Below are 24,656 nucleotides of genomic sequence, written 5' to 3' on the forward strand. Positions count from 1 at the left end.
ATTAAAAAAAAACATATTGTCTAAAATCCTGCCATTGGCCGTACGTAATGTTTAATTTTGATGATTGGTATTTCTAAAAGGGAATTGCTTACTTTTTACTTACATGCAAAATAATTGAATGATAATACCAATTATAACTTTTATTAATTACATAAATAATTTTCCCTAGATGAACGGATTTTGTCCCCAATTATATATTTTCGGAGGAGCTAACGGGATTCCAACGCTGGGAAAACGAATACCGCTGTTTTGTACTTGTAAACCACAAGGATATGTGCAGAACTAACTGGTGACGTAAAATTGGTCATTTTTTAACTAAATGATTGACTGTGGGAATCTTTCACGGATTTTTGGTTTTGGTTAAATTATTTCATGTTTTTGAGTACACAAAAATATGACATATTTCAAATAAATAAATAACTCATGTTTCAGAGACATTTGCAGAAATGCACTTAAATCACAAGCTGACATCCATGCCGAGTTTACAAACAAAACCTCAGTGTATGTCTAGTTATGTGTAGTTAATATTCCTAGAGTCACTACGTTTGCTATATCATGTGGCAGATTTGGGTTTTGAATATTTAGCTATGGGCCTGCAGCGTTATTAGAGCGGCAGTCGTAGTTAACTCGAGTATTGCTAGGTCTAGTCACAGTGATTGTCATGATAGATTGCAACAGAACCGAATATACAGTGTTTACCACCGTATGAAACGGTGCAAAATGCTTATCTATACGTGCCCCATGTGTAAGATGTCATAATGTTTTGCGACAAAGTTACTATTTCCAACGAAACAAAGAAAGTGCGATCAGGGGAAAACCAAGGCTTATCCACGACAATTTTGAAACTTTCTAAATACTTCGTGTTTAATTAATTTTGAGACAATTCAGAAGGGATTGGCTGCATAATTTTGCGCTTTAAAAATATTTTCCATGCAAATTATGTTATCCATATATATTTGAGCAATCATGAGGAATCTTCAGTACTACACATATCATTGTGATTTTTATTCGAAGTACTAACTAGCCGTATTCGTTTTCACAGCGTAGGAATGTCGTCAGAGTTTCTCTGAAAATATATAATTGGGGACAGAATCCATTCGTCTAGGGTAAATTATTATTGTATTTAATAAAAGTTATAATTGGTATTGTCGTTCTATTACTTTGTATGTTAGTAAAAAGAAAGCAATTCCCTTTTAGAAATTTCAGTTTTAAATAATTGAACAATACGGCCAATGGCAGGATTTTAGACAATATGGTTTTTAATTTATATCCTTATATGTAGGGTTTTCTATGGAAGTACTAATGGCCTGCCCGTTTTACTCCTCATGGCCCGATTGCGAAGTTGACCTAGATAGACTTTATGTGACTAACATTCTGGCAGGGTTGCAGGTACATTTGTAAACAAAATATGCCATCAAAGGTGTAAAGTTTATCTTTACCTAGTAATATCATTTGTTTTGAAGCCAACGTGACCAATTATCAAACTTGAACTAAACAAACACACGAACACACACTCGTAAAGAGTAAATAACAATTATGGACGAGCAAGAAGGACGAAAGAAAGAAATCCTTCCATCAGGTCCGGAGGTGAAATGATCACGAGCAATATAGCTATCCAAACTTGTGACCTTGACCATAAACCTAGGAGACTTGTTATTTCGCTTTTGTGTCGGGTTAATGCGGTGAACAACTACTTGTCAAGTTATGTTTATAATAGTATATTTTCATTGTCTGAGGGATCAGAAGCGGACATGAAATGATCTTGACTTTCAAGATATTTTGAAAATGTGTTCTGCATGTCGACCTGATGTCATAAACATGTGTGCTTTTATTTTTTTTTTGAAATTCTGCAATCTTATGGAGTGTTATCGAGGGGACACAATTAAGGGGACATACGATGGACGGTCACATATCCGCGGTAAAAGCAATACGTATCATAATTTTATTTTAAAGTTAAAATATTAAGATCGACCATACAACGTCTTATTGTGCGAAAATGCCGAAACATCAACATGCTGAAAATGAAAGAACAACTTATCGGGAAATCGCGACAGTTTTTTTTTTATTTGCATTAAAAAGGAAAATAGTTTGAACTAAATGCATTTTCTTTATGTTCCTTACAATTTAATTTATCTTAAGAGAAGTGTATACACCTAGCGCGTTTCATAACAACTAAATACATGGCAGCCATAAAGTGTTTGGATATCGCGTTATACATTTCGTTAATCTTAATATTATCTCATGTTTTAATGTAGGCACACTTATCTTTCCAAATCTTCCGGGTCATAAAACGGCTCTCTCTCCTCGCAAACAAAGACAGGTTGACAATGTCAATATGCCCATACCTTTGCACAAACGTACATCTTTTATCAAAATATTTATGAATAGAAAAGTGGTATTTTGGAATTGAAAAGTTGTATGAATGCGATATATCTAACACCATAAAAAAGGATACTATGGGAGCAAAACAATCTTAGAGAGATTCTCTTAAAACCTTTTTTAGAATGACTTATATGTGTTCAGCCCGTGTTTTATATAAACATTCAGAGGTGCGGTTTTGCTCGAGAGTCACAGCAGCTACTGACACTTCGGTGAAATCCTTAATATGTAGGAGTAATAATGCCAGTGAAAATATAAATGAAACACCCCTAAGAATAAGTCTAAAATTATCTTTGACAATGAAAAGGCCCCGTAATTCCACGATCAACTCATGAATAAGAATGACGTATTACTACAGTTATCCGCATCACTGGGCACGGGGTCAATTGATACTGTAGTACAAGAATTTACAAAGCTTATGTTTACTACAGCTGATTCTATATTTGGCAAGACCGTGGGAATTTTTGAAACCAATAAACATAAACATACAAATAAGAAGTGGGTTAATAAGGACTGTTATGATGGAAAAAAAGAGTTCAAACGCAAGCGAAATAAATATAACCGGAATAAAACAGAAGATAATAGAAATAACCGGTCTAAATATAATATAACTAAAAAGAAAGCTTTTATTAAATACCGTAAAGAAGAAGGAATCAGAGTAAATAATCTAGCCTCTACAAACCCTAGGCAGTTTTGGAAATCATTGAGGGAAAAATCTCGTAAAACAGAAGTCCGTGCCGTTTCTTTAACTTTAGATGATCTATATACTCATTTCAAGGATTTGTCCGGGCACACCGCATCAAACCAAGATGGGCCTTACATAACAAACGTAAACGATTAACAAATTAATGATAATTTACTTGACATAGAAATAAGTGTAACAGAAATAAGAAAGGCTGTATTGTCTCAAAATAACAATAAATGTCCAGGCACTGATCAGCTTCCAGCGGAAATATTTTAAGCCTCAATAGATATTATATCACCTTTCCTAAAACATTATATAATCGCATATTTCTTAACCATGAGTATCCTCAGTCGTGGGGAAAAGGCATAATCGCACCAATTTTTAAAAATGGTGATATAAACGACGCAAAAAATTATAGAGGAATCACTCTTATAAATATCATAGCCAAAATTTACTCACAAATACTCCTTAATAGATTAACAAATTGGTTCGTTGTGAATGAAAGGCTTACAAAAAATCAATTTGGTTTTCAGAAAGGGAAATCAATATCTGACTGTATTTTTATTTTACAATCGATTATCTCAAAAGTTCTAAGCGAAAAACTTTAGTGTGTTTTTTATTGATTATCAACAATTTTTGACCGCATTGACCACATTATCTATGGCACAAGTTGTTAAATGAAAATGTCAGTGGCCGCTTTGTCGATGCTTTTAAAGCGATGTATAACTGTGTAAAGTCGTGTGTTAGATATCAATCGTCATTATCTCCGTATTTTGAAACTTCTCTCGGGGTTAAACAGGGGGATCCTAGTTCTCCTCTTTTAACGATGTTCTTTATAAATGACCTTATACATAATGTTAATTCTAATCTGCCGGGGTGATATCTCTAGATGATATTAAAATATTCCTACTATTTATGTCGATGATATGGTACTTTTTGCAAACTCAGCTGAAACTCTAAGATTAATGTTAAATTACGTTGAAAATTAGGGTGGGGATTAAAAATAAATGTAGCAAAGCAATGATTTTTGAAAATGGAAGGGCAACGCATATAGACTGACAGATTTATACTAACCCAATAGAAGTTGTTAATTCCTTTAAATACTTGGGAATCAATTTGTTTAAAAATGGCAACTTCAATAGGTCTCAAAAAACTGATTGCTCAACATGCATCTTTTTCACTGTATAAATTATATCAAATATTTAATAATACTGAACTTCCCGTTCATCAGAAAATTAAACTGTTTGATGTGCTAGTGGGCTCAGTTCTTAATTTCTGCTCGGAAATCTGGGGTATGAATCCAACTACGGACATAGAAATGATTCATGTGAAATTTCTTCTCTATATACTTGGAGCAAAAAAATCAACAAACTTAATTGCGTTATACGGAGAACTTGGAAGGGTACCAATGATGGTATATAGGAAAATAATAATCAAATATTGAAAAAAAGTTATTGTTTCAAGAGATAATAGTTTAATCCAACATACTTATAACGCATTACGAACAGACGATTCAAATAATAAAACATATAAAAACAAAAACTGGGCCACTCAAGTTAAAAATATTTTGAATGAACATGGTTTTTCTGATATTTGGCGAACTGAAAGTATCGATAATTACACATTTGAGGTTATAAAAAAGAGAAGTATAGACAAATATTGCCAAAGCTGGTACGCAGATATCAATAATTCACCTAGATTAAGAACATACGCCTTGTTTAAACATGCTTTCATTAGAGAAAAATATTTAGAAACAATCCATGAAAACAAATTTCGATATGCTCTTGCACGATTTAGAACTTCTGCCCATAGACTTGGAATCGAGACGGGCAGATATACTAACACACCGTAAATGACAGAATATGTGTATCATGCAATCTGATTCAGGTAGAATCTGAATTTCATTTTCTACTTGTGTGCCCAAGATATAGGGAATTAAGAAACAAATTTTTAAGCCTTATTTTTGCCACTGGCCAACGTTAAATAAATTTAAATCCATGTTAAGTTGTAACACAAAGAATAACACATATAGACTAGCAAAATATATTTACTTTGCTAACCAGCTTAGGGAGGTTTTACATAACTAGGCTCGTATTTATACCTGAATTGCTGTTATGTAATGTAATTATACTAACAGATTTAGCTATATTTCTATTTTTTATAACCACACTCGAACAACTTTAGGATGTTATATCATTCATGTTAAATTGCTCCAGAAAATTGTATTTCTGTACTTTCTCCATTCATTGTATTGTATGTTATATGCTATGAATATTGTATAATGTTTTACGCAATAAACTTATCGTATCGTATCGTATCGTATCGTAAATGGCTAACGTTATTTAAATATTCATTAACAAAGCAGTTATATGACTTATAATGCACTTCTCAGGTATATTTTGTACCATTCCATAATGAAAGCGACACTTTTCAATTTGTTTTATTCTGATTAGGCAGTGAACATAACTATATAATAATCAATTAGTGCAGAATTTCACATATAAAGGTATTGCAAAGTAATATAGTATGTTCGTAATTGATAAGTTACTTACAGAACATAAGAAATAATTGTAATTACTTGCACACAGTATTGACAGTGTTTAAGAATACAGTTTGAAGAAATTAAGACATGATACACAAATATCAAAGACATGTACGTGCGCACACACAATTTATATGTAATGAATACATTAATACATCAATACAAATATAAAGTCAAAACGTATACGGCCCTTGTTAATGCTCCGTCGCAACCCTGTTAGTATATTCAGGTCAAATATATTGAAACAAAGTGTATTCGTGTATCGGTGGTATCCGACGAAGGTTTTCATGAAATAACACGGGTAAATAGTTCAACTAAATCCTATCAAGTTGGACACTGATGTTTATGTTGACTTGTGACACTGCCACAAAGGCTCATCTTATTTGTTTGAGTGCATAACATGGACAATCAAAACAACATGCACAGTTAATATAAAAGTATTACATACATGTAAATGTGACTGCTCCATGCCCTGCACACCAGCACCAAGGATAACTAAAAAAAGGTCACAGAGAACCCTTATTTCCATTAAGGTCCTTAATGTCAGTGGCATGGCATAGAGAGGCATTTTTAACTTACATAAACATAATTAATACTACTCATGTATACAATCATATTGCTTTAAATAAGTATCACAATAAGTATATTGTTTTTTCATCACAAGTATACCATAACTTCTAAAAATTGATTTAATATCCTTACTAGCTGCTTTAGTAAAAGAACCACCAAATGTGTGTACCACTCAAACGTAATTGAAATAGTTAACTATTTCTGCATCAACACCAATGTTTTTTCCAAATATAGCTAAAAGAGTCAATCGTGCTTGATGATATAATGAAAAAGGTGTGACCTATTAAAATAAAAGTTTGTCAAGATAATTATATAAAAAGGTTTAAATATTTCTTTTCTCGAAATATATATCAGCAGTTATGGTGTACTGTATACTTGCTAATTGGAAATGGCTTTTGATCAGTTTAAAAATGCATTAATAATGTGGTCCCTTTAGATCTTAAAATGTGTCTTAAAAAGACTTTCGTAGCAAAAAAGATGGTCATGGTGTTCATGTTCATAGTATATAAAGCAACAGGTTATTGTTTTTATATGAAACTATATGCACGAGTTCTAAAACGGTGTAATATTGTGCGATGTCAAAAGCGCAATATTACTCAGTACCAGAATGAATGCAAAGTTTTTACATTTTTTCATAAATGCTCTTGAAAATATAATATTATTTGTTTTAGTTAACATTGTTTAGTCTTATGTTGCAAAAAACCGGCGAAACTTCACCATGCTGAAAACAAAAGTACAACTTTACAGGATATTGCTAAAGTTGCTTAGGTCATATTTAGGCCTAAAACGTAAGCCTTATGTTTAATGTCAACAATCATCCATTTCAACCATAACAATAAATCTGCATCTTACCACTAATCAAGAAGGCACTGTTAAATCCACGCCAAATACTGATTAAAAGTAAAACGAAAACTACAGGTACAAGCTGTAGTCGAAGACTTATCAAGATGACACTGTTGAAAATCCGCGTCAAATCACTTATCAAGTTGACACAGTTAAAACATACGCGTCTAATTACTTACTAAGTTCACATAGTTAAATCCGCGTCTTATCACTCATCAAATTGACTCCTTTAAAAATCCGCGTCCAATCATTTATTAGGTTGGCACAGTTAAAAAATCCGCGTCTAATCACTAATGACGTTGACACAGTTAAATCCGCTTCTAATCACTTATCAAGTTGACACTGTTAAAACATCCGCGTCTTATCACTTATCAAGTTCACACAGTTAAATAATCGTCTGATCACTTATCAATGTGACACTGTTAAATCCGCATATAGTCACTTATCAAGTTATCAATTAGACCCTGAAAAGTGCAAGCCAAATTACTTATAAAGTTTTCAATGTTAAATCTGCGTCTTGTCACTCACAAAGTTGACATTGTTAAATCTATGGCTAGTCACCCTTTTTTCTCCAACTCTATGAAGGTCACAGTAAGTGCTTCTGTCTTCTCGGATGACCTTGTCGTCAAAATTGCCTGGTTTGTGTCAGTTATGAAGCAGGCTAAAATCGACAAAGATCTTCGTTCAATTTCTTTATCTGAAGAAGATTCGCCAGTGTCCATCGACAATGATAACAGTACTCGATCACTTACAATATACAGCTTGTTCCCATGCAGTGCTAGATTGCTTGGGGAAAAGTCTGAACGTTTTCCTTTCTCTTCCCTTTTCCAAAGACACTTGTTTTCCTGAAGTGAATAGCACAAACAAGCTTGCTCTGAAGGATATACAGTATACACGCGATTGCCTTCGGAGTCATAAACGGATTTCATGTCGCTCTTTTTAAAGGGATTGTCAAGTGCCGATGTATAGTTTAGTTTGCCATTCGGTTTGATGAATAATAACTTGTCGACGAAATTGACAACAAACAACTTCTTTTTATTGTCAAAATCAAGTCCAACACATTTTGATCCATCGACGATTTTGAAGGACTCTTTCGGTTTCTCTTTCAATCCATTCAAGCTAGATTTATAGACTCGAATACATGTCTCCGCTTTAGTTTTTCCAAGAACAGCAATTCTATCTGATGAAACACCGGTTATACATTCGAGCGTAAATGGCACTTTTACGACATTCTTAATTTTCCCGTTCTTATCGTCAGAAAGAACCAGAACGCCATTAGCAGAATCTAACAATACAAGACCATGTGATGTAAGAATGATTTCAACGAATTCAGGTGTTTTCTGAAAATCAGAATGATCAGACAGAGAATAACTATGACTCTTGTATTTTGCGAGTTCGGTAACCTCAGGAGTAGGTGTTTCGCTCTTGGGAGGTGGGCCGTCTTGTCCATCTTTTGTAGATTTATCTTTATCTGTGTTTGCTCCAGCTTTAAACTCGTAATAATCTTCAGACCCGTAAGGCTCGGTTTTCTGGTTTTCCAAATTAATTGGCTCGTAATAATGATACTCTTCAAACCTTAGCCTACCACAGCTTTCTTTGCTGTTCAGAATTTCTAATATGTTTTTACTAAATGAATATTTTGCTTTCATTTCCGAAGGAATTTCACATGTGGTTAACATTTCCACTTCAGTTTTCTCCAGCTGCTTTTTCAATTTTTGAACATTTCCTGCCTCGACAGAATCAAACACAGTTTTTATATTTTCACGGAAGCCTTCGATTTTTTCTTTTATTTGTTTGTATTTATTGCTCATTTTACTTTCAACATCAGCTAACTCTTGAAGAGTGTTTCCTCGCATCTCTTCTAGTTTTTCCTTCAGGCGGTCAAATGTTGCGTTTATCTCCAATTCCAATCTTTCTTTACTTGAATGTATTTTTTCCATGCGTTTCTTTACTTCGTTCTCTTTACATGACATTTGGTTACGTACACTAATACACTTAATGAAACATTTGTCTTTTTCTGTGTTGAATTTTGTCAATACATTCTTTTCACAGGTATTGTGATCACCGGAAATAAGGCACTGCGTGCACAAATAATCTTTATGTGTGACACATAATGCTGTCACCAGTTCCCCGTGGATATTGCAATATAGAGGTTCCGACATGTTGGAATATCAACCGGTTATCCACTTGTAGATGCTCTATGTCTGCTATGCATCGAATAATTTCCACCTTCTGTTAAAAGTTGAATGTTTTCTTCTTCTGCATTGCGTCGATTAATTTTAAAGGCTCCTTAACATTTCATTTATCGTAAGAGTATTTTATACTTAATAAATGCGCGTTTCTTTTTTCATTACCATTAGGTATAACAAAAGGTAACCATGAAGTGATAAGCTCAGGTTTCTAAATTAAACATTAAAATCTTCCGGGTTTAAAGCTTATTCCCCTGCTCAAAAGATCCAGTCGAGTCGATATTGTGCATTTGTATCAATGGATTTGGCATTGGGGTATACTCGTACAAGGCACGCTCAATCAGAAATTAAACCGATAATTTGTGGACGAACCTATAGCATTTGTAAACGTCCATGTATATGCAATACCAAAGAAAATATCCATATTTATTCTAATGTATCTATGAATACTGATCAGTTTTGTTAATTTGCGAGACATTATAGACTATGACTTTATGACAAAATACGGATATTAGTTCTGCATTTTGATCCGGGAAGTTCTATTTGACTCGGATAGAGTTTTGCCAAAATTCATGAGAGTCATTATTTTCATAACTGGTTTAAATCCCTAATAAACACATTGTCGTAATAAGTGTCATTTTAAGGACAGACTACTTTGTTTTATGAAGTCACTTTTGACATCGTTCAATACGTGTTATGGCGTTGCGTTAGCAGGGTGGAATACGGCCGTATTGTACTGGCTCGAAAAACGGACTCCCATATTTGGAGATATGTTCCGCTTGCAGATAGCAAGCCCAGCAGCCGAAATTTTGATAAAGTGCAGAAACTAAAGAATCAAGAGCAACCATAATTTAAAGCAAACCAAGCTCTGCAACTTGTACAACATGGAATGTACACATATATAGATATAGTACAATGGTAGACTGTTGTTGAGGTCAATATGATATATTTTTTCTGACCAGTCAAGTGATATTGAACGAAGACACTTGTGGCATAAAACATAAAAAAATATTGTAAAAAAAAATAAAAAAATAAGCTATTGGTAACCGCTCGTGTGACATCCCTCTCGACCATTCAGTTTTGCACTAGAATCCATACGTACTAACCCTTTGAGTTTTATTTCCAGACTCAGACTCAGAGGAATTAAAAAAAAACTTTTTATATATTGAACGTTTACTTATATAATACATTTTAGATAATAGGGAAAGTATCAGTTTAAGATATTTTTTATAAAAAAAGAAGGTCAACTACACTGTGTTGGTCTGATAAATCACGTCAATGTTTTATGGCTGTCACCACAATTTATCACGTTGGTTATCAAGTTTCTTCCATATGGTTTAAGATGGTAGACCATATACTCAAGTACATGTATCATATTTGGATTTACGTAGTGAAAACTGATGGAATAGTCGCTACAGCAATCGAGTCCCTGCAAAGTAAGATATTGTCTTAAGTGACTTTCAAGTCCGTCATGTGATTTTTCATAATTCTTTATTAACGAAAGCATGTTTTAAACTATTATTTTTCATCTTGTGGTAACTCCCCAATAACCAAATACGCAAAGGCATATTGCATGTGATATCGCTGTTTTCTTTATGCAAATGAATATTATCTGTAACTTAGTACGTACTCACGTTTTGTTGTTGTTTTTCACAACGATGATTATTTATGCATTTTCTTAATTTCGAAACTTACCTGAACTACAGGGTATTTATTTAGCGACCAGTACACAAATTATCTTGTATTGCTCCAGGAATGAGGTGATGTTCTGGTATGAATGGATGAAACATCTCTTTCATCCCGTCCCTTTGATAAACAAACAAATATGTTAAAACGATTAAGAAATCAATGATCAATGTAAGTGACATTGAGCAAATACATTAGTTTTAACCCCAAGATAATTCCTGTTTACATGGCCGTTTAAATGTGGTTACCCCAACATTCACGGCATGGAATCCACGTGACCAAATAGTTGGTTTCAGTGCAAGATGGCGTCACCAAAACGCTCGACTCGACCCAAAAACCAAGGTAAAACATATAATTATAAAAAAAAATTGGAATTTAAACATAGCCTATCATATGCCCACCTACATCGTGCGTATTAGCATATCCATATTTTCCTTGAAACTTTAACCGTGTTTTAGAACACTTCTACAATGTTTCCAACATGTACATAATCCGACTGGTAGGTTACAGGCCCATTCATCATTTTGCGTCGGATTTAGAGAAAAATGAGGTAACGGTGTGGAAAACAACATAAAACGATTCAGTTTTGTTGAGATATAACAGGTACGTGCATTTGTGAACGAATATTTGAATGATTTTAAAAGATATGAGAACGAAAGGAAAATGAGCTGTAGCTCCGTTTTGGTGACGCCATCTTGCACTGAAACCAACCATTTGGTCCCCGCAGTGAACATTTATTGATAACGATATGTTGATGCATGTGTTGTCTGCTATTGTTGATTTGTTACGTTTTTTTTCTCGTTTTGTATATCTTTGAGGCCTTTCTCTCATGTCCTCAGACAGGATCATCGATTACGTTTTTCAATACTAGGCAAGGCCACATTGTACCATTAATCGGCTTTAATGCAACTCATGCCATGAAAATTAACGTAGTACAGAAAATACTGAAGCAGGAAGTTTCAATTTAAGAGGTAAGGGGCGACAATTATGCGGTCGGTGGTATAGAGATGGCATGTGTTATTTTTCCTCTATTGGCCACGGCTAGTTACTTGTTCCAATGAGTAAGCCATGTCGTGGCCACAGCTACTATATCGTTATGAATCGACTTTTTATCTCGTGACCACGCCTTACTCATCGAATGATATGTAAGTCATGGGAACGCGATAATTTTAATTTTACTCAGTTGGTAAGTTTTGACCACGAGTTGAAAATAAATCACGTATCACAATATGGTTTTTAATTTATATATATGAAAGTACTTATGGCCTACCCGTTTTAATCCACATGGCCCGATTGCGAAGTTGACCTAGATAGACTTTATGTGACTAACATTCTGGCAGGGTTGCAGGTACATTTGTAAACAAAATATGCCATCAAAGGTGTAAAGTTTATCTTTACCTAGTGATATCATTTGCTTTGAAGCCAACGTGACCAATTATCAAACTTGAACTAAACAAACACACACTCGTAAAGAGTAAATAATAATTATGAACGAGCAAGAAGGACGAAAGAAAGAAATCCTTCCATCAGGTCCGGAGGTGAAATGATCACGAGCAATATAGCTATCCAAACTTGTGACCTTGACCATAAACCTAGGAGACTGGTTATTTCGCTTATTTCGGGTTAATGCAGTGAACAACTACTTGTCAAGTTATGTTTATAATAGTATATTTTCATTGTCTGAGGGATCAGAAGCGGACATGAAATGATCTTGACTTTCAAGATATTTTGAAAATGTGTTCTGCACGTCGACCTGATGTCATAAACATGTGTGCTAATTTTTTTTTTAAATTCTGCAATCTTATGGAGTGTTATCGAGGGGACACAATTAAGGGGACATACGATGGACGGTCACATATCCGCGGTAAAAGCAATACGTATCATAATTTTATTTTAAAGTTAAAATATTAAGATCGACCATACAACGTCTTATTGTGCGAAAATGCCGAAACATCAACATGCTGAAAATGAAAGAACAACTTAACGGGAAATCGCGACAGTTGTTTTTTTATTTGCATGAAAAAGGAAAATAGTTTGAACTAAATGCCTTTTCTTTATGTTCCTTACAATTTAATTTATCTTAAGAGAAGTGTATACACGCGTTTCAAAACAACTAAATACATGGCAGCCATAACGTGTTTGGATATCGCGTTATACATTTCGTTAATCTTAATATTATCTCATGTTTTAATGTAGGCACACTTATCTTTCTAAATCTTCCGGGTCATAAAACGGCTCTCTCTCCTCGCAAACAAAGACAGGTTGACAATGTCAATATGCCCATACCTTTGCACAAACGTACTCATGCTTGTGTGTAATATGATTATGATAAAATGCATATTTTTTTATTTGATGTATATATTTGAAGGGATAATTACTGTACACCTTTTATCAAAATATTTACGAATAGAAAAGTGGTATTTTGGAATTGAAAAGTTGTATGAATGCGATATATCTAACACCATAAAAAAGGATACTATTTGAGCAAAAACAATTTTAGAAAGAGTTGCTTTAAACCTTTATCAAAATGACTAATGAGTGATAATTATGTGTTCAGCACGTGTTTTATATAAACATTCAGCGGTGCGGTTTTGCTCGAGAGTCACAGCAGCGACTGCCACTTCATTGAAAACCCTAAAGTGTACAAATGGCTTACGTTATATGAATATTCATTAACAAAGCAATTATATGACTTAAAATGCACCTCTCCTCAGGTATATTTTGTACCATTCCGAAATGAAAGCGACACTTTTCATTTTGTTTTATTCTGATTAGGCAATGAAAATATCTATGTAATAATCAATTAGTGCAGAATTTCACATATAAAGGTATTGCAAAGTAACATAGTCTGTTCGTAGTTGATAAGTTTCTAACAGCACATAAGTAATAATAGTAATTACTTGCACACAATATTGACAGTATTTAAGAATACAGTTTGAAGAAGGAGAAAACATGATACACAAATATCAAACACATGTACATGTGCATACACAATTTATTTGTAATGAATACCTTAGTACATCAATACTCGTACACATATAAAGTCAAGACGTATACGGCCCTTGTTAATGCCCCGTCGCAACCCTGTCACTTTATTCCGGTCAAACTATATTGAAACAAAGTGAAATTGTTTATCAGTGGTATCCGACGTCGGTTTTCATGAAATGACACGGGTTAATAGTTCAACTAAATCCTATACAGTTGGACACTGATGACTAAGTTGACTGGTGACACTGCCACAAAGTCTCATCTTATTCGTTTTATAAACACTTAAAGCCTACAATAGGAATGTAACAGGTAAAAAAACTAGCAACATGTATGCCACAATCGAAAATGACTGGGACCGTATGCCCATATACACTATCAACAAGTTTCAATATGATTGGGGATAAATTTGAATATCGTCCTTAACACAAATACAATGCAATTTCTTGGATATGAAATCAAAGGCAACCATTAGAGAAAGCAATGCTGCAGTAATATAAATAAATGGGACTGAATTCAAGAACCACATTAGATTTCACTTAATTTAAAGATAATAATCCAAGTGATATGATTAGACAGTAAAAACCACTGGTCAATGGACATAGTGGAATCACTTAGACGTGTCAAAGAAAGATAGATATATTAATTCCGGCAATGAGTGCATAACATGAACAATCAAAACAACATGCACAGTTAATATAAAAATACTACATACATGTTAATGTGACGGGTCCATGCCCTGCACACCAGCACCAAAGATAACTCAAAAAAGGTCACAAAGAACTCTTATTCCATTGAGGTCCTTAATGTCGGTAACATGACATAGAGAGGCATTTTAACGCACATAAAAATAATTAATATTTCTCATGTATACAATCATATTGCTTTAAATAAGTATCACAATAAGTGTATTGTTTTTTTATCACAAGTATACCATAACTTCTAAACAATTTATTGATTTAATATCCTTACTAGCTGCTTTAGTAAAAGAACCACTAGATGTGTGTACTACTCCAAAGTAATTGAAATAGTTTACTATTTCTGCATCAACACCAATGTTTTTTTCCAAATATAGCTAAATGAATCAATCGTGCTTGATGATATTATGCATAAGGTGTGACCGATTAAAATAAAAGTTTGTCAAGATAATTATATAAAAAGGTTTAAATATTTCTTTTCTTGAAATATATATCAGCAGTTATGATGAACTGTATACTTGCTAATTGGAAATGGCTTTTGATCAGTTTAAAAATGCATTTATAATGTGGTCACTTTTGATCTTAAAATGCGACTGAAAAAGACTTTCGTTGCAAAAAAGATGGGCATGGTGTTCATGCTTATAGTATATTTATATAAAGCAATAGGTTATTGTATTTATAGGAAACTATATGCACGAGTTCTCAAACGGAGTAATATTGTGCGATGTCAAAAGCGCAATATTACTCAGTACCAGAATGAATGCAAAGTTTTTACATTTTTTCATAAATGCGCTTGAAAATATAATATTATTTGTTTTTAGTTAACAATGTTTAGTCTTATGTTGCAAAAAACGGCGAAACTTCACCATGCTGAAAACAAAAGTACAACTTTACAGGATATTGCTACAGTTGCTTAGGTCATATTTAGGCCTAAAACGTAAGCCTTATGTTTAATGTCAACAATCATCCATTTCAACCATAACAATAAATAAGCATCTTATCACTAATCAAGAAGACACTGTTAAATCCACACAAAATACTGATCAATAAAATTGTGAAAACTACACGGACAAGTCCTTTAGTCGAAGACTTATCAAGATGACACTGTTAAAAATCCGCGTCTAATCACTTGTCAAGTTAACACAGTTAAAAAGCCCGCGTCTAATCACTCATCGGGTTGACACAGTTACATCCGCGTCTAATCACTTATCAAATTGACACTGTTAAAAATCCGCGTCTAATCATTTATCAGGTTGGCACAGTTAAAAAAATCCGCGTCTAATCACTTATCACGTTGACACAGTAAAATCCGCGTCTAATCACTTATCAAGTTGACACAGTAAGGTCCGCGTCTAATTACTTATCAAGTTGACACTGTTAAAAAATCCGCGTCTAATCACTTATCAAGTTGACACTGTTAAAAAATCCGCGTCTTATCACTAATCAAGTTGACACAGTTAAATCCTCGTCTGATCACTTATCAATGTGATACTGTTAAATCCGCGTTGAATCACATATCAATTCGACCCTTAAAAATACACGCCAAATTACTTATAAAGTTTTCAATGATAAATCTGCGTCTTGTCACTCACAAAGTTGACATTGTTAAGTCTATGGCTAGTCACCTTTTTTCTCCAACTCTATGAAGGTCACAGTAAGTGCTTCTGTCTTCTCGGATGACCTTGTCGTCACAATAGCTTGGTTTGTGTCAGTTATGAAGCAGGCTAAAATCGACAAAAATCTTCGTTCAATTTCTTTATCTGAAGAAGTTTCGCCAGTGTCCATCGACAAAGATAACAGTGCTCGTCCACTTACAATATACAGCTTGTTTCCATGCAGTGCTAGATTGCTTGGTGAAAAGTCTGAACGTTCCCCTTTCTCTGCCCTTATCCAAATACGCTTGTTTTCCTGAAGTGAATAGCACATCCAAGCTTTTTCTGAAGGATACACAGTATACACGCGATTGCCTTCGGAGTCATAGACGGATTTCATGTCGCTCATTTTAAAGGGATTGTCAAGTGCCAATGTATTGTTTAGTTTGCCACTCGGTTTGAAGAATAATAACTTGTCGACGAAATTGACAACAAACAACTTCTTTTTATTGTCAAAATCAAATCCAACACATTTTGATCCATCGACGATTTTGAAGGACTCTTTCGGTTTCTCTGTCAATCCTTTCAAGCTAGATTTATAAACTTGAATACATGTCCCAGTTTCAGTTTTTCCCAGAACAGCAATTCTATCTGATGAAACACCGGTCATACTTTCAGGCGTAAAAGGCAATTTCATGACATTCTTAATTTTCCCGTCCTTATCGTCAGAAAGAACAAGAACGCCATTAGCAGAATCTAACAATACAAGACCATGTGATGTAAAAATTATTTCAACGAATTCAGGTGTTTTCTGAATATCAGAATGATCAGACAGAATGTAACTGTGATTCTTGTTTTTTGCAAGTTCGGTGACCTCAGGAGTAGGTGTTTCGCTCTTGGGAGGTGGGCCGTCTTTTCCATCTGTCGTACATATATCTGTATCTGTTTTTGCTCCAGCTTTAAGCTCGTAGTAATCTTCAGACCCGTAATGCTCGGGTTTCTTGTTGTCTACATTAATTGGCTCGTAATGATCATACTCTTCGAACCATAGCTTACCACAGCTGTCTTTGCTGTTCAGAATTTCTAATATGTTGTTACTAAATGAATATTGTGCTTTCATTTCCGAAGGAATTTCAAATGTGCTTAACATATCCAGTTCAGTTTTCTCCAGCTGCCTTTTCAATTCTTCAACTTTTCCTGCCTCGACAGAATCAAACATAGTTTTTATATTTTCACGGAAGCCTTCGATTTTTTCTGTTTTTTGTTTGTATGTATTGCCCATTTTACTTTCAGCATCAGCTAACTCTTGAAGAGTGTTTCCTCGCATCTCTTCTAGTTTTTCCTTCAGGCGGTCAAATGTTGCGTTTATCTCCAATTCCAATCTTTCTTTACCTGATTGTATTTTTTCCATGCGTTTCTTGACTTCGTTCTCTTTACATGACATTTGATTACGTACACTAATACACTTAATGAAACATTTGTCTTTTTCTGTGTTGAATTTTGTCAATACATTCTTTACACAGGTATTGTGATCACTGGAAATAAGACACTGCGTGCACAAAAAATCTTTATGTGTGACACATAATGCTGTCACCAGTTCCCCGTGGATATTACAACATAGAGGTTCCGACATCTTTGAATATCAACCGGTTATCCACTTGTAGATGCTCTATGTCTGCTATGCATCAAATGATTTCCACCTTCTGTTAAAAGTTGAATGTTTTCTTCTGCATTGCGTCGATTTGTCTTCTAGGCTCCTTAACATTTCATTTATCGTAAGAGTATGTTTTACTTAATAAATGCGCGTTTCTGTTTTCCATTTCCACTACGTATAACAGATAGTAACCATGAAGTGATAAGCTCAGGTTTCTAAATTAAATATTCAAATCTTCCGGGTTTAAAGCTTATTACCCTGCTCAAAAGATCCAGTCGAGTCGATATTGTACATTTGTATCGATGGATTTGGCATTGGGGTATACTCGTACAAAGCACGCTCAATCAGAAATTAAACCGATAACTTGTGGACACATCTATAGCATTTGTAAACGTCCATATATATACAATAACTCTCGAAATATCCATATTTATTCAAATGTATCTATGAATACTGATCAGTTTTGTTAATTTACGAGACAAAATAAAATTATAACTTAATGACACAATACGGATATTAGTTCTGCATTTTGACCCGGAAAGTTTTATTCGACTGGGATGGAGTATTGCCAAAATGCATGTTAGTCGCATGAAATTAACTTTTATTATTTTCATAACTGGTTTAAATGTCTTAAAAACACATTTTCGTAATAAGTGTCAGTTTATGGAAAGACTATTTTGTTTTATGAAGTCACTTTTGACATAGTTCCTTACGTGTAATGGCGTTTCGTTAGCAGGGTGATATACGGCCGTATTGCACTGGCTCGGAATACGAACTCCCATATTTCGAGATATGTTTTGCTTGCAGATGCCAAGCCAAGGAGCCAAAAATTTTGCTGACCAGTCAAGTGATATTGAACGAAGACAGGTGTGGCATAAAACAACATAAAACCACCAAAAATATTGTAAAGTTAAGAGATAAACATTAACAAAATAATTATAAGCCAGTGCTAACTGCTCATGTGACATTTCTCTCGACCAATCAGATTTGCACCAGAATCGATACGTACTAACCCATTGAATTTTATTTCCAGACTCAGGCTAAGAAAAATGAAAAAAAATCTCTTCAATATATTGAACGTTTATTTATATAATGCATTTTAGATGCTAGGGAAAGTATCAGTTTCACATTTCTTTTTATAAAAAAACACAAGGTCAACTACACTGTGTTGGTCTGATAAATCACGTCAATGTTCTATGGATTTCATCACAATTTATCACGTTGGTTATCAAGTTTCTTCCATACGGTTTAAGATGGTAGACCATATACTCAAGTACATGCATCATATTTGGATTTACGTAGTGAAAACTGATGGCATAGTCGCTACAGCAACCAGGTCCCTGCAAAGTAAGATATTGTCTGAAGTGACTTTCAAGTCCGTCATGTGATTTTTCATAATTCTTTATTAACGAAAGTATGTTTTAAACTGTTTCCATCTTGTGGTAACTCCTCAATGACCAATTACGCAAAGGTATATCGCATATAATGTGATATCGCTGTTTTCTTTATGCAAATGAATATTATCTGTAACTTAGTACGTACTCACGTTTTGTTGTTGTTTTTCACAACGATGATTATTTAGGCATTTCTTTTAATTTCGAAACTTACCTGAACTACAGGGTATTTGTTTAGCGACCAGTACCACAAATTATCTTGTAACGCTCCAGGAATGAGGTGATGTTCTGGTATGAATGGATGAAACGTCTCTTTCATCCCGTCCCTTTGATAAACAGACAAATAGGTCAACACGATTTAGAAACCAAAGACCAATGTAAAGTGACATTGGGCAAATACATTAGTTTAAACCCCTAGATAATTCATGTTTACATGAACGTTTAAATGTGGTTACCCCAACATTTATTGATAACGATATTTTGATGCATGTGTTGTCTGCCATTCTTGTTTTGTGACATTGTTTTTTCTCGTTTTGTATATCTTTAAGGCCCTTCTCGCATGTCCTTAAATAAGATCATCGCTTACGTTTCTCAATACTTGGCATGTCGCTGAAGGCCACATTGTATCATTAAACGGATTTAATACAACTTACGTCATGAAAATTAACGTATTACAGAAAATACTAAAGCAGGAAGTTTCAATTTAAGAGGTAGGGGCGACAATTATGCGGTCGGTGGTATAGAGGTGACCTGTGTTATTTTTCCTCTCGTGGCCATGACTTGTTACTTGTTCTAATGTGTAAGCCATGTCGTGGCCACAGCTACTATATCGTTATGAATCGACGTATTTATCTCGTGACCCCGCATTACTCATCGCATGATATGTTAGTCATGGGAACGATATAATTTTAATTTTACTCAGTTGGTGAGTTTTGACCACGAGTTGAAAATAAATCACACATGTCACCTCTATGTGTTTGTCAGGAGAATTATTCTGGCGAGAACGATCATAACGTATAAGACGCGATAAACATAAGCAAGTAGTATGGTTCAGTATCGTGTGCTTAACGTTGGAAGGTATCACAACAGTACATAAATATTATTTTAAGCTACCTTCTGCCATTCGTCGAACGATCTTAACAATCCACTGAGCACTAAGCAATGCAAATGAAAATAAGGGACATATGCATCAGCAACACCTACCATTATGTTTATTGCACACATTTCAAAAGCTAAACTGTACAGACCAAAGGATGTTAAAGGCACTAACGATTTCAAGAGAGCACACAAATACTCGTATTACCAAAGAATGTTTATGGCACACATTTCAAAAGCTAAACTGTACAGACCAAAGGATGTTAAAGGCACTAACGATTTCAAGAGAGCACACAAATACTCGTATTACCAAAGAATGTTTATGGCACACATTTCAAAAGCTAAACTGTACAGACCAAAGGATGTTAAAGGCACTAACGATTTCAAGAGAGCACACAAATACTCGTATTACCAAAGAATGTTTATGGCACACATTTCAAAAGCTAAACTGTACAGACCAAAAGATGTTAAAGGCACTAACGATTTCAAGAGAGCACACAAATACTCGTATTACCAAAGAATGTTTATGGCACACATTTCAAAAGCTAAACTGTACAGACCAAAGGATGTTAAAGGCACTAACGATTTCAAGAGAGCACACAAATACTCGTATTACCAAAGAATGTTTATGGCACACATTTCAAAAGCTAAACTGTACAGACCAAAGGATGTTAAAGGCACTAACGATTTCAAGAGAGCACACAAATACTCGTATTACCAAAGAATGTTTATGGCACACATTTCAAAAGCTAAACTGTACAGACCAAAGGATGTTAAAGGCACTAACGATTTCAGGAGAGCACACAAATACTCGTATTACCAAAGAATGTAAACGTTTATATGAAAATAAATTGGATGGTAGTAGAATACTAGAATACGTTATAGTACACGTGTTCATAATACAAAGACAACAACAGTGATAAGCCAAATACAAGAAGCCTTATATTTCAAAGACTAGCCGACATGAGACACAATGCATCAAACATAAATTCATTATCCACTGTTCACCAATGGAGGGCAAACCAGCAAAATCCGGAGATCAATGATGTTTTTTACAGGTTTGTGAGTAGTCAACTTAGGAAATTATTTATAAATTCATTAAAAAGCAAACACAAACCTACCACCCACATTCAGTCTTAACTCATATGTGTTACCTTGAGTCACCAGGCTTGACTCCAGCCATTTCGAGACACTTGCCCAGCTCAACGTCCTCTGCTCCTCTGGTCGACAGCTCGCACTTCGAAGGGTCACTCAGAGAGGTGTACAGCTGCTGTAAATTAAGTAGCATGACCAGTAACAGTTAATGATAACATTTACTTTGATTTCAAATTGTTCTATGTTTATATAAAGAGTTAAATGAAACATTCATCCTATGTTTAAATAATTATATTTTGTTATGCCTAATGCAATTATTAAACAACTTAAAAGAGCATAATAGTTTGTGTTTCTGACTTTAATGGTATTAAAAATATGTGTAGTCCTAATGATTTCCCCAGTTATCAGGATGTTTCCCCTTATAAATAAATCATTGATAATGATTTTATTACTCAAATCTGTGTAGCTAAATTTTGCTATGTCAATCTGAAGATATGATCGTCTTTAATTATAATGTTTAAAGAACAAAACTGTTAGGGTCAATTTTCAAATTTTTCTCTTCCATAAATGTGTCAATGATTAGAATTTGGCTGATACATGCATGTTAATTAAAGATGTTTACATATAAAAAAAGAAATAAATAAAATGTGAATAGCTCACAATGCCGTTTAATAATCCATTATTACTCATTATTCAAATGATATTTTTAGGTAACAGTAAAATTTAAATGTCAATAAATAACATCTACAATAATAAAACGGAAACTTCAGGGACAAGCTTATTAATATCACTTATTAATAGTACTTATTAACAGTTAACAAACCGTAAGGGCCCTTTTACTGAGCACATAGCCCGCTCCACCAGACATAAATCCCTTGCCTTTTCCTGCCTTAAAGTGACGCCCAAAGTAGACTGGTTTCATGGCATCTTTGTCCTTTAACATGTACCTTTCGTAAGGAGACAAATTATTCGAACTGTTTTATCCGCGATGACAATGTAACAATTTGTTTGATTCCTGTAGTTATTGCAATATTGGCTTTTTGACAGATAAGGTGATAAGGTGATCTTTCTGACAGATAAGGTGATTATTAAGTTTTATTTTGGATATCAATTAATCAAACACTTTAACAAATCATATTTCTTTTGCATTTAAAATTTTCAATGTGACTTACTTGAAAATACCATGGAAATATCGAAGCATGTTAATTGTTTTACCTCAAATTTTCAACGATGACGTATGTATCATCATCGGCTTTGAGGAACCAGTCAGCTTTATCCCGGAAGTGCTCGTACACATGCTTAAACGCCATCTTGGTTTTCATCCACAAGTGTTCCCGACCTTCCTCAACCGGAAGAACGACCGTCGGCAAAGCGTCTTCGCGACCGGTTGACATAAATACTGGAAGTTATGACAAAAGAAGGCATGTCATATGTGGTACATAAAGTACTAATGAAAATTTAATGCACAGACTTAGCTGCCAAGACATTAACAAAGTCCTTGTTTAGAGACACCGTTCGTATGTGATGTGTACCTTCAAAGTATATCTATTAAAAACAATTTCCTCAGAGTTTAGTTCGTATATTGCAATAATTTGGTAAATTACATGTAAAATGCCTTATAAATCAGTTTTGAATCATTAAACAAGTTAAAAATTACAAGAGAAATCATTACAAACAGAACATGCAGCTATAAAGAAACACTCACATAGAATGTTGCAACGTCCGCCCCACGTGTTCTTCACATGCTCAGCCCGAGTGAAATGATTAGCAGGTAAGGTCATGACCCAACATAGAACCCTCACCTTCTCCCGAAGAAGGTCGGCAACCACGCTTGTCTCGGCTAAGACAGAGTTTGCATTATAATGATGAGTGCCAATTTGAGAGTATTGATGTACTTATAAATTATAAAATTGAAATGCAACTTGGAAATGTTCTTTATGCTTGATATACGTGTTAAAATACTAGCTTATCTTCTACACAACACATAATGAAAACTACAGAGACAATCCCAGTACTTGTCAAATCTGCCTACTGCAATGATGATGTTGCTGTTTCTTACGCCCAATTAAAATTGTATATACACACATGATAACAAACCCAAACAGTATGTAACTAAATGAATACTTCCAAGAAGGTACCTTACAATATTTATTTTATCGATTTTTTTTTCATTTGTTTTTTGAGATTTGTTTGCTATTTGGCGTTTGGTTTTGTGGCATTGAGAAAGGCATAATTTGTTTCGGCAGCTAAGCTTTTTATTTGTAGTTTCCATTTCATTACTATCGTAACAAAACAACCCTTAAATACTTAAGAAGTGAACCCAATAAATTCCATATTATAATGTGTATTTAAGAAAAAATATTTATAGAAACGTCCTTTTAGGTGGCAGTTTCTGACAAAGATTGTGAAAAAAATGGATATGATTATATCAAAATATATATTTTTCGCCATTTCTGACTAATTCTGCCACCTTTGAACGTACTACGATGACTAATATTTACCAACATGATGTTCGGATAAAACTCCATTCTTTTGAAGAATGTCAGACACGTAGCTGTTTTCCTCCTCGGCAATATGATCACATTTTCCCGAAAGAAACTCATTAAACATGTATCCGATAGACAGTCCAAACAGGAATGTCATGAGCAGCCTTAGACCATGTGTGTTCATTTCATTACACTGACTTATATACACATGTACCCGATAGACAGTCCCAACAAGAATGTCATGAGCAGCCTTAAACCATGTGTGCTAATTTCATTACTTTTACTTGTATAAACGTGTAACCGATAGACTGCCAAATCACGAATGTCATGAGCAGCCTAAAAACATGATTACTCATTTCACCAAAGTAACTAAATCGAATATATTTTCGTAGTTAATTCGTCCTTCATGCTTGAGAGAGTCTGCTATGCTCTGCACGATCCATTAAGAATTCACACATTGTTACACTATTCAAATATCTTATAATAATTTCAGCTTAAAGCTGCACTCTCACAGATTAATCGTTTTTTAACTTTTTTATTTTTTTGTCTTGGAATTAGCGGAAACAATCCATTTCACACATTTCATATTAATATGTGAGTAACATTCTGTTAATTGATATAATTTATGTATATATATATAGATAAATGCTAAATAACTGTAAACCACATATTTAAAGTATCCTGTAGTTATTAAGCATGATGGTTTTAAGTTTTAACACCATCTATGGTTGAGCATATCCATAACGCACAGGTAAAGCATTGA

General features: G+C 34.2%; 1 protein-coding gene across 2 annotated transcripts; it reads right to left on the reverse strand.

The window, feature by feature from the left end:
• Nucleotides 1-18,240: 18,240 nt before the first annotated feature.
• On the reverse strand, nucleotides 18,241-24,640 carry LOC128221136 (glycoprotein-N-acetylgalactosamine 3-beta-galactosyltransferase 1-like). Of its 2 annotated transcripts, none has more exons than XM_052929602.1 (7): nucleotides 23,909-24,640; nucleotides 23,113-23,247; nucleotides 22,623-22,806; nucleotides 22,231-22,354; nucleotides 21,467-21,579; nucleotides 19,432-19,543; nucleotides 18,241-19,163 (listed from the first exon to the last, which is right to left on the reverse strand). In XM_052929602.1, exons 1-7 carry the CDS (start codon nucleotides 24,075-24,077, stop codon nucleotides 19,005-19,007), a joined length of 996 nt encoding a protein of 331 aa, XP_052785562.1. In that variant the 5' UTR covers nucleotides 24,078-24,640; the 3' UTR covers nucleotides 18,241-19,004. The 2 variants fall into 2 exon arrangements, with proteins under 2 accessions (XP_052785562.1, XP_052785554.1); XM_052929594.1 differs by having other exon boundaries at nucleotides 21,467-21,582; nucleotides 23,909-24,638.
• Between the last annotated feature and the right edge of the window lie 16 nt (nucleotides 24,641-24,656).

The sequence above is a fragment of the Mya arenaria genome, chromosome 2 (assembly GCF_026914265.1).
Source record: "Mya arenaria isolate MELC-2E11 chromosome 2, ASM2691426v1".
NCBI classification, from domain to species: domain Eukaryota; kingdom Metazoa; phylum Mollusca; class Bivalvia; order Myida; family Myidae; genus Mya; species Mya arenaria.

Excerpts from the sequence above, each read along its gene's own strand:
- LOC128221136 (XM_052929594.1), bottom strand. The coding sequence starts at position 24,077 with ATGAACACACATGGTCTAAGGCTGCTCATGACATTCCTGTTTGGACTG. Across the intron at positions 22,355-22,622 it reads GTCATCGTTGAAAATTTGAG|GTACATGTTAAAGGACAAAG; the intron begins GTAAAACAATTA and ends TCCTTACGAAAG. Across the intron at positions 19,544-21,466 it reads GTCAAGCCTGGTGACTCAAG|GGACGGGATGAAAGAGACGT; the intron begins GTAACACATATG and ends TGTTTATCAAAG.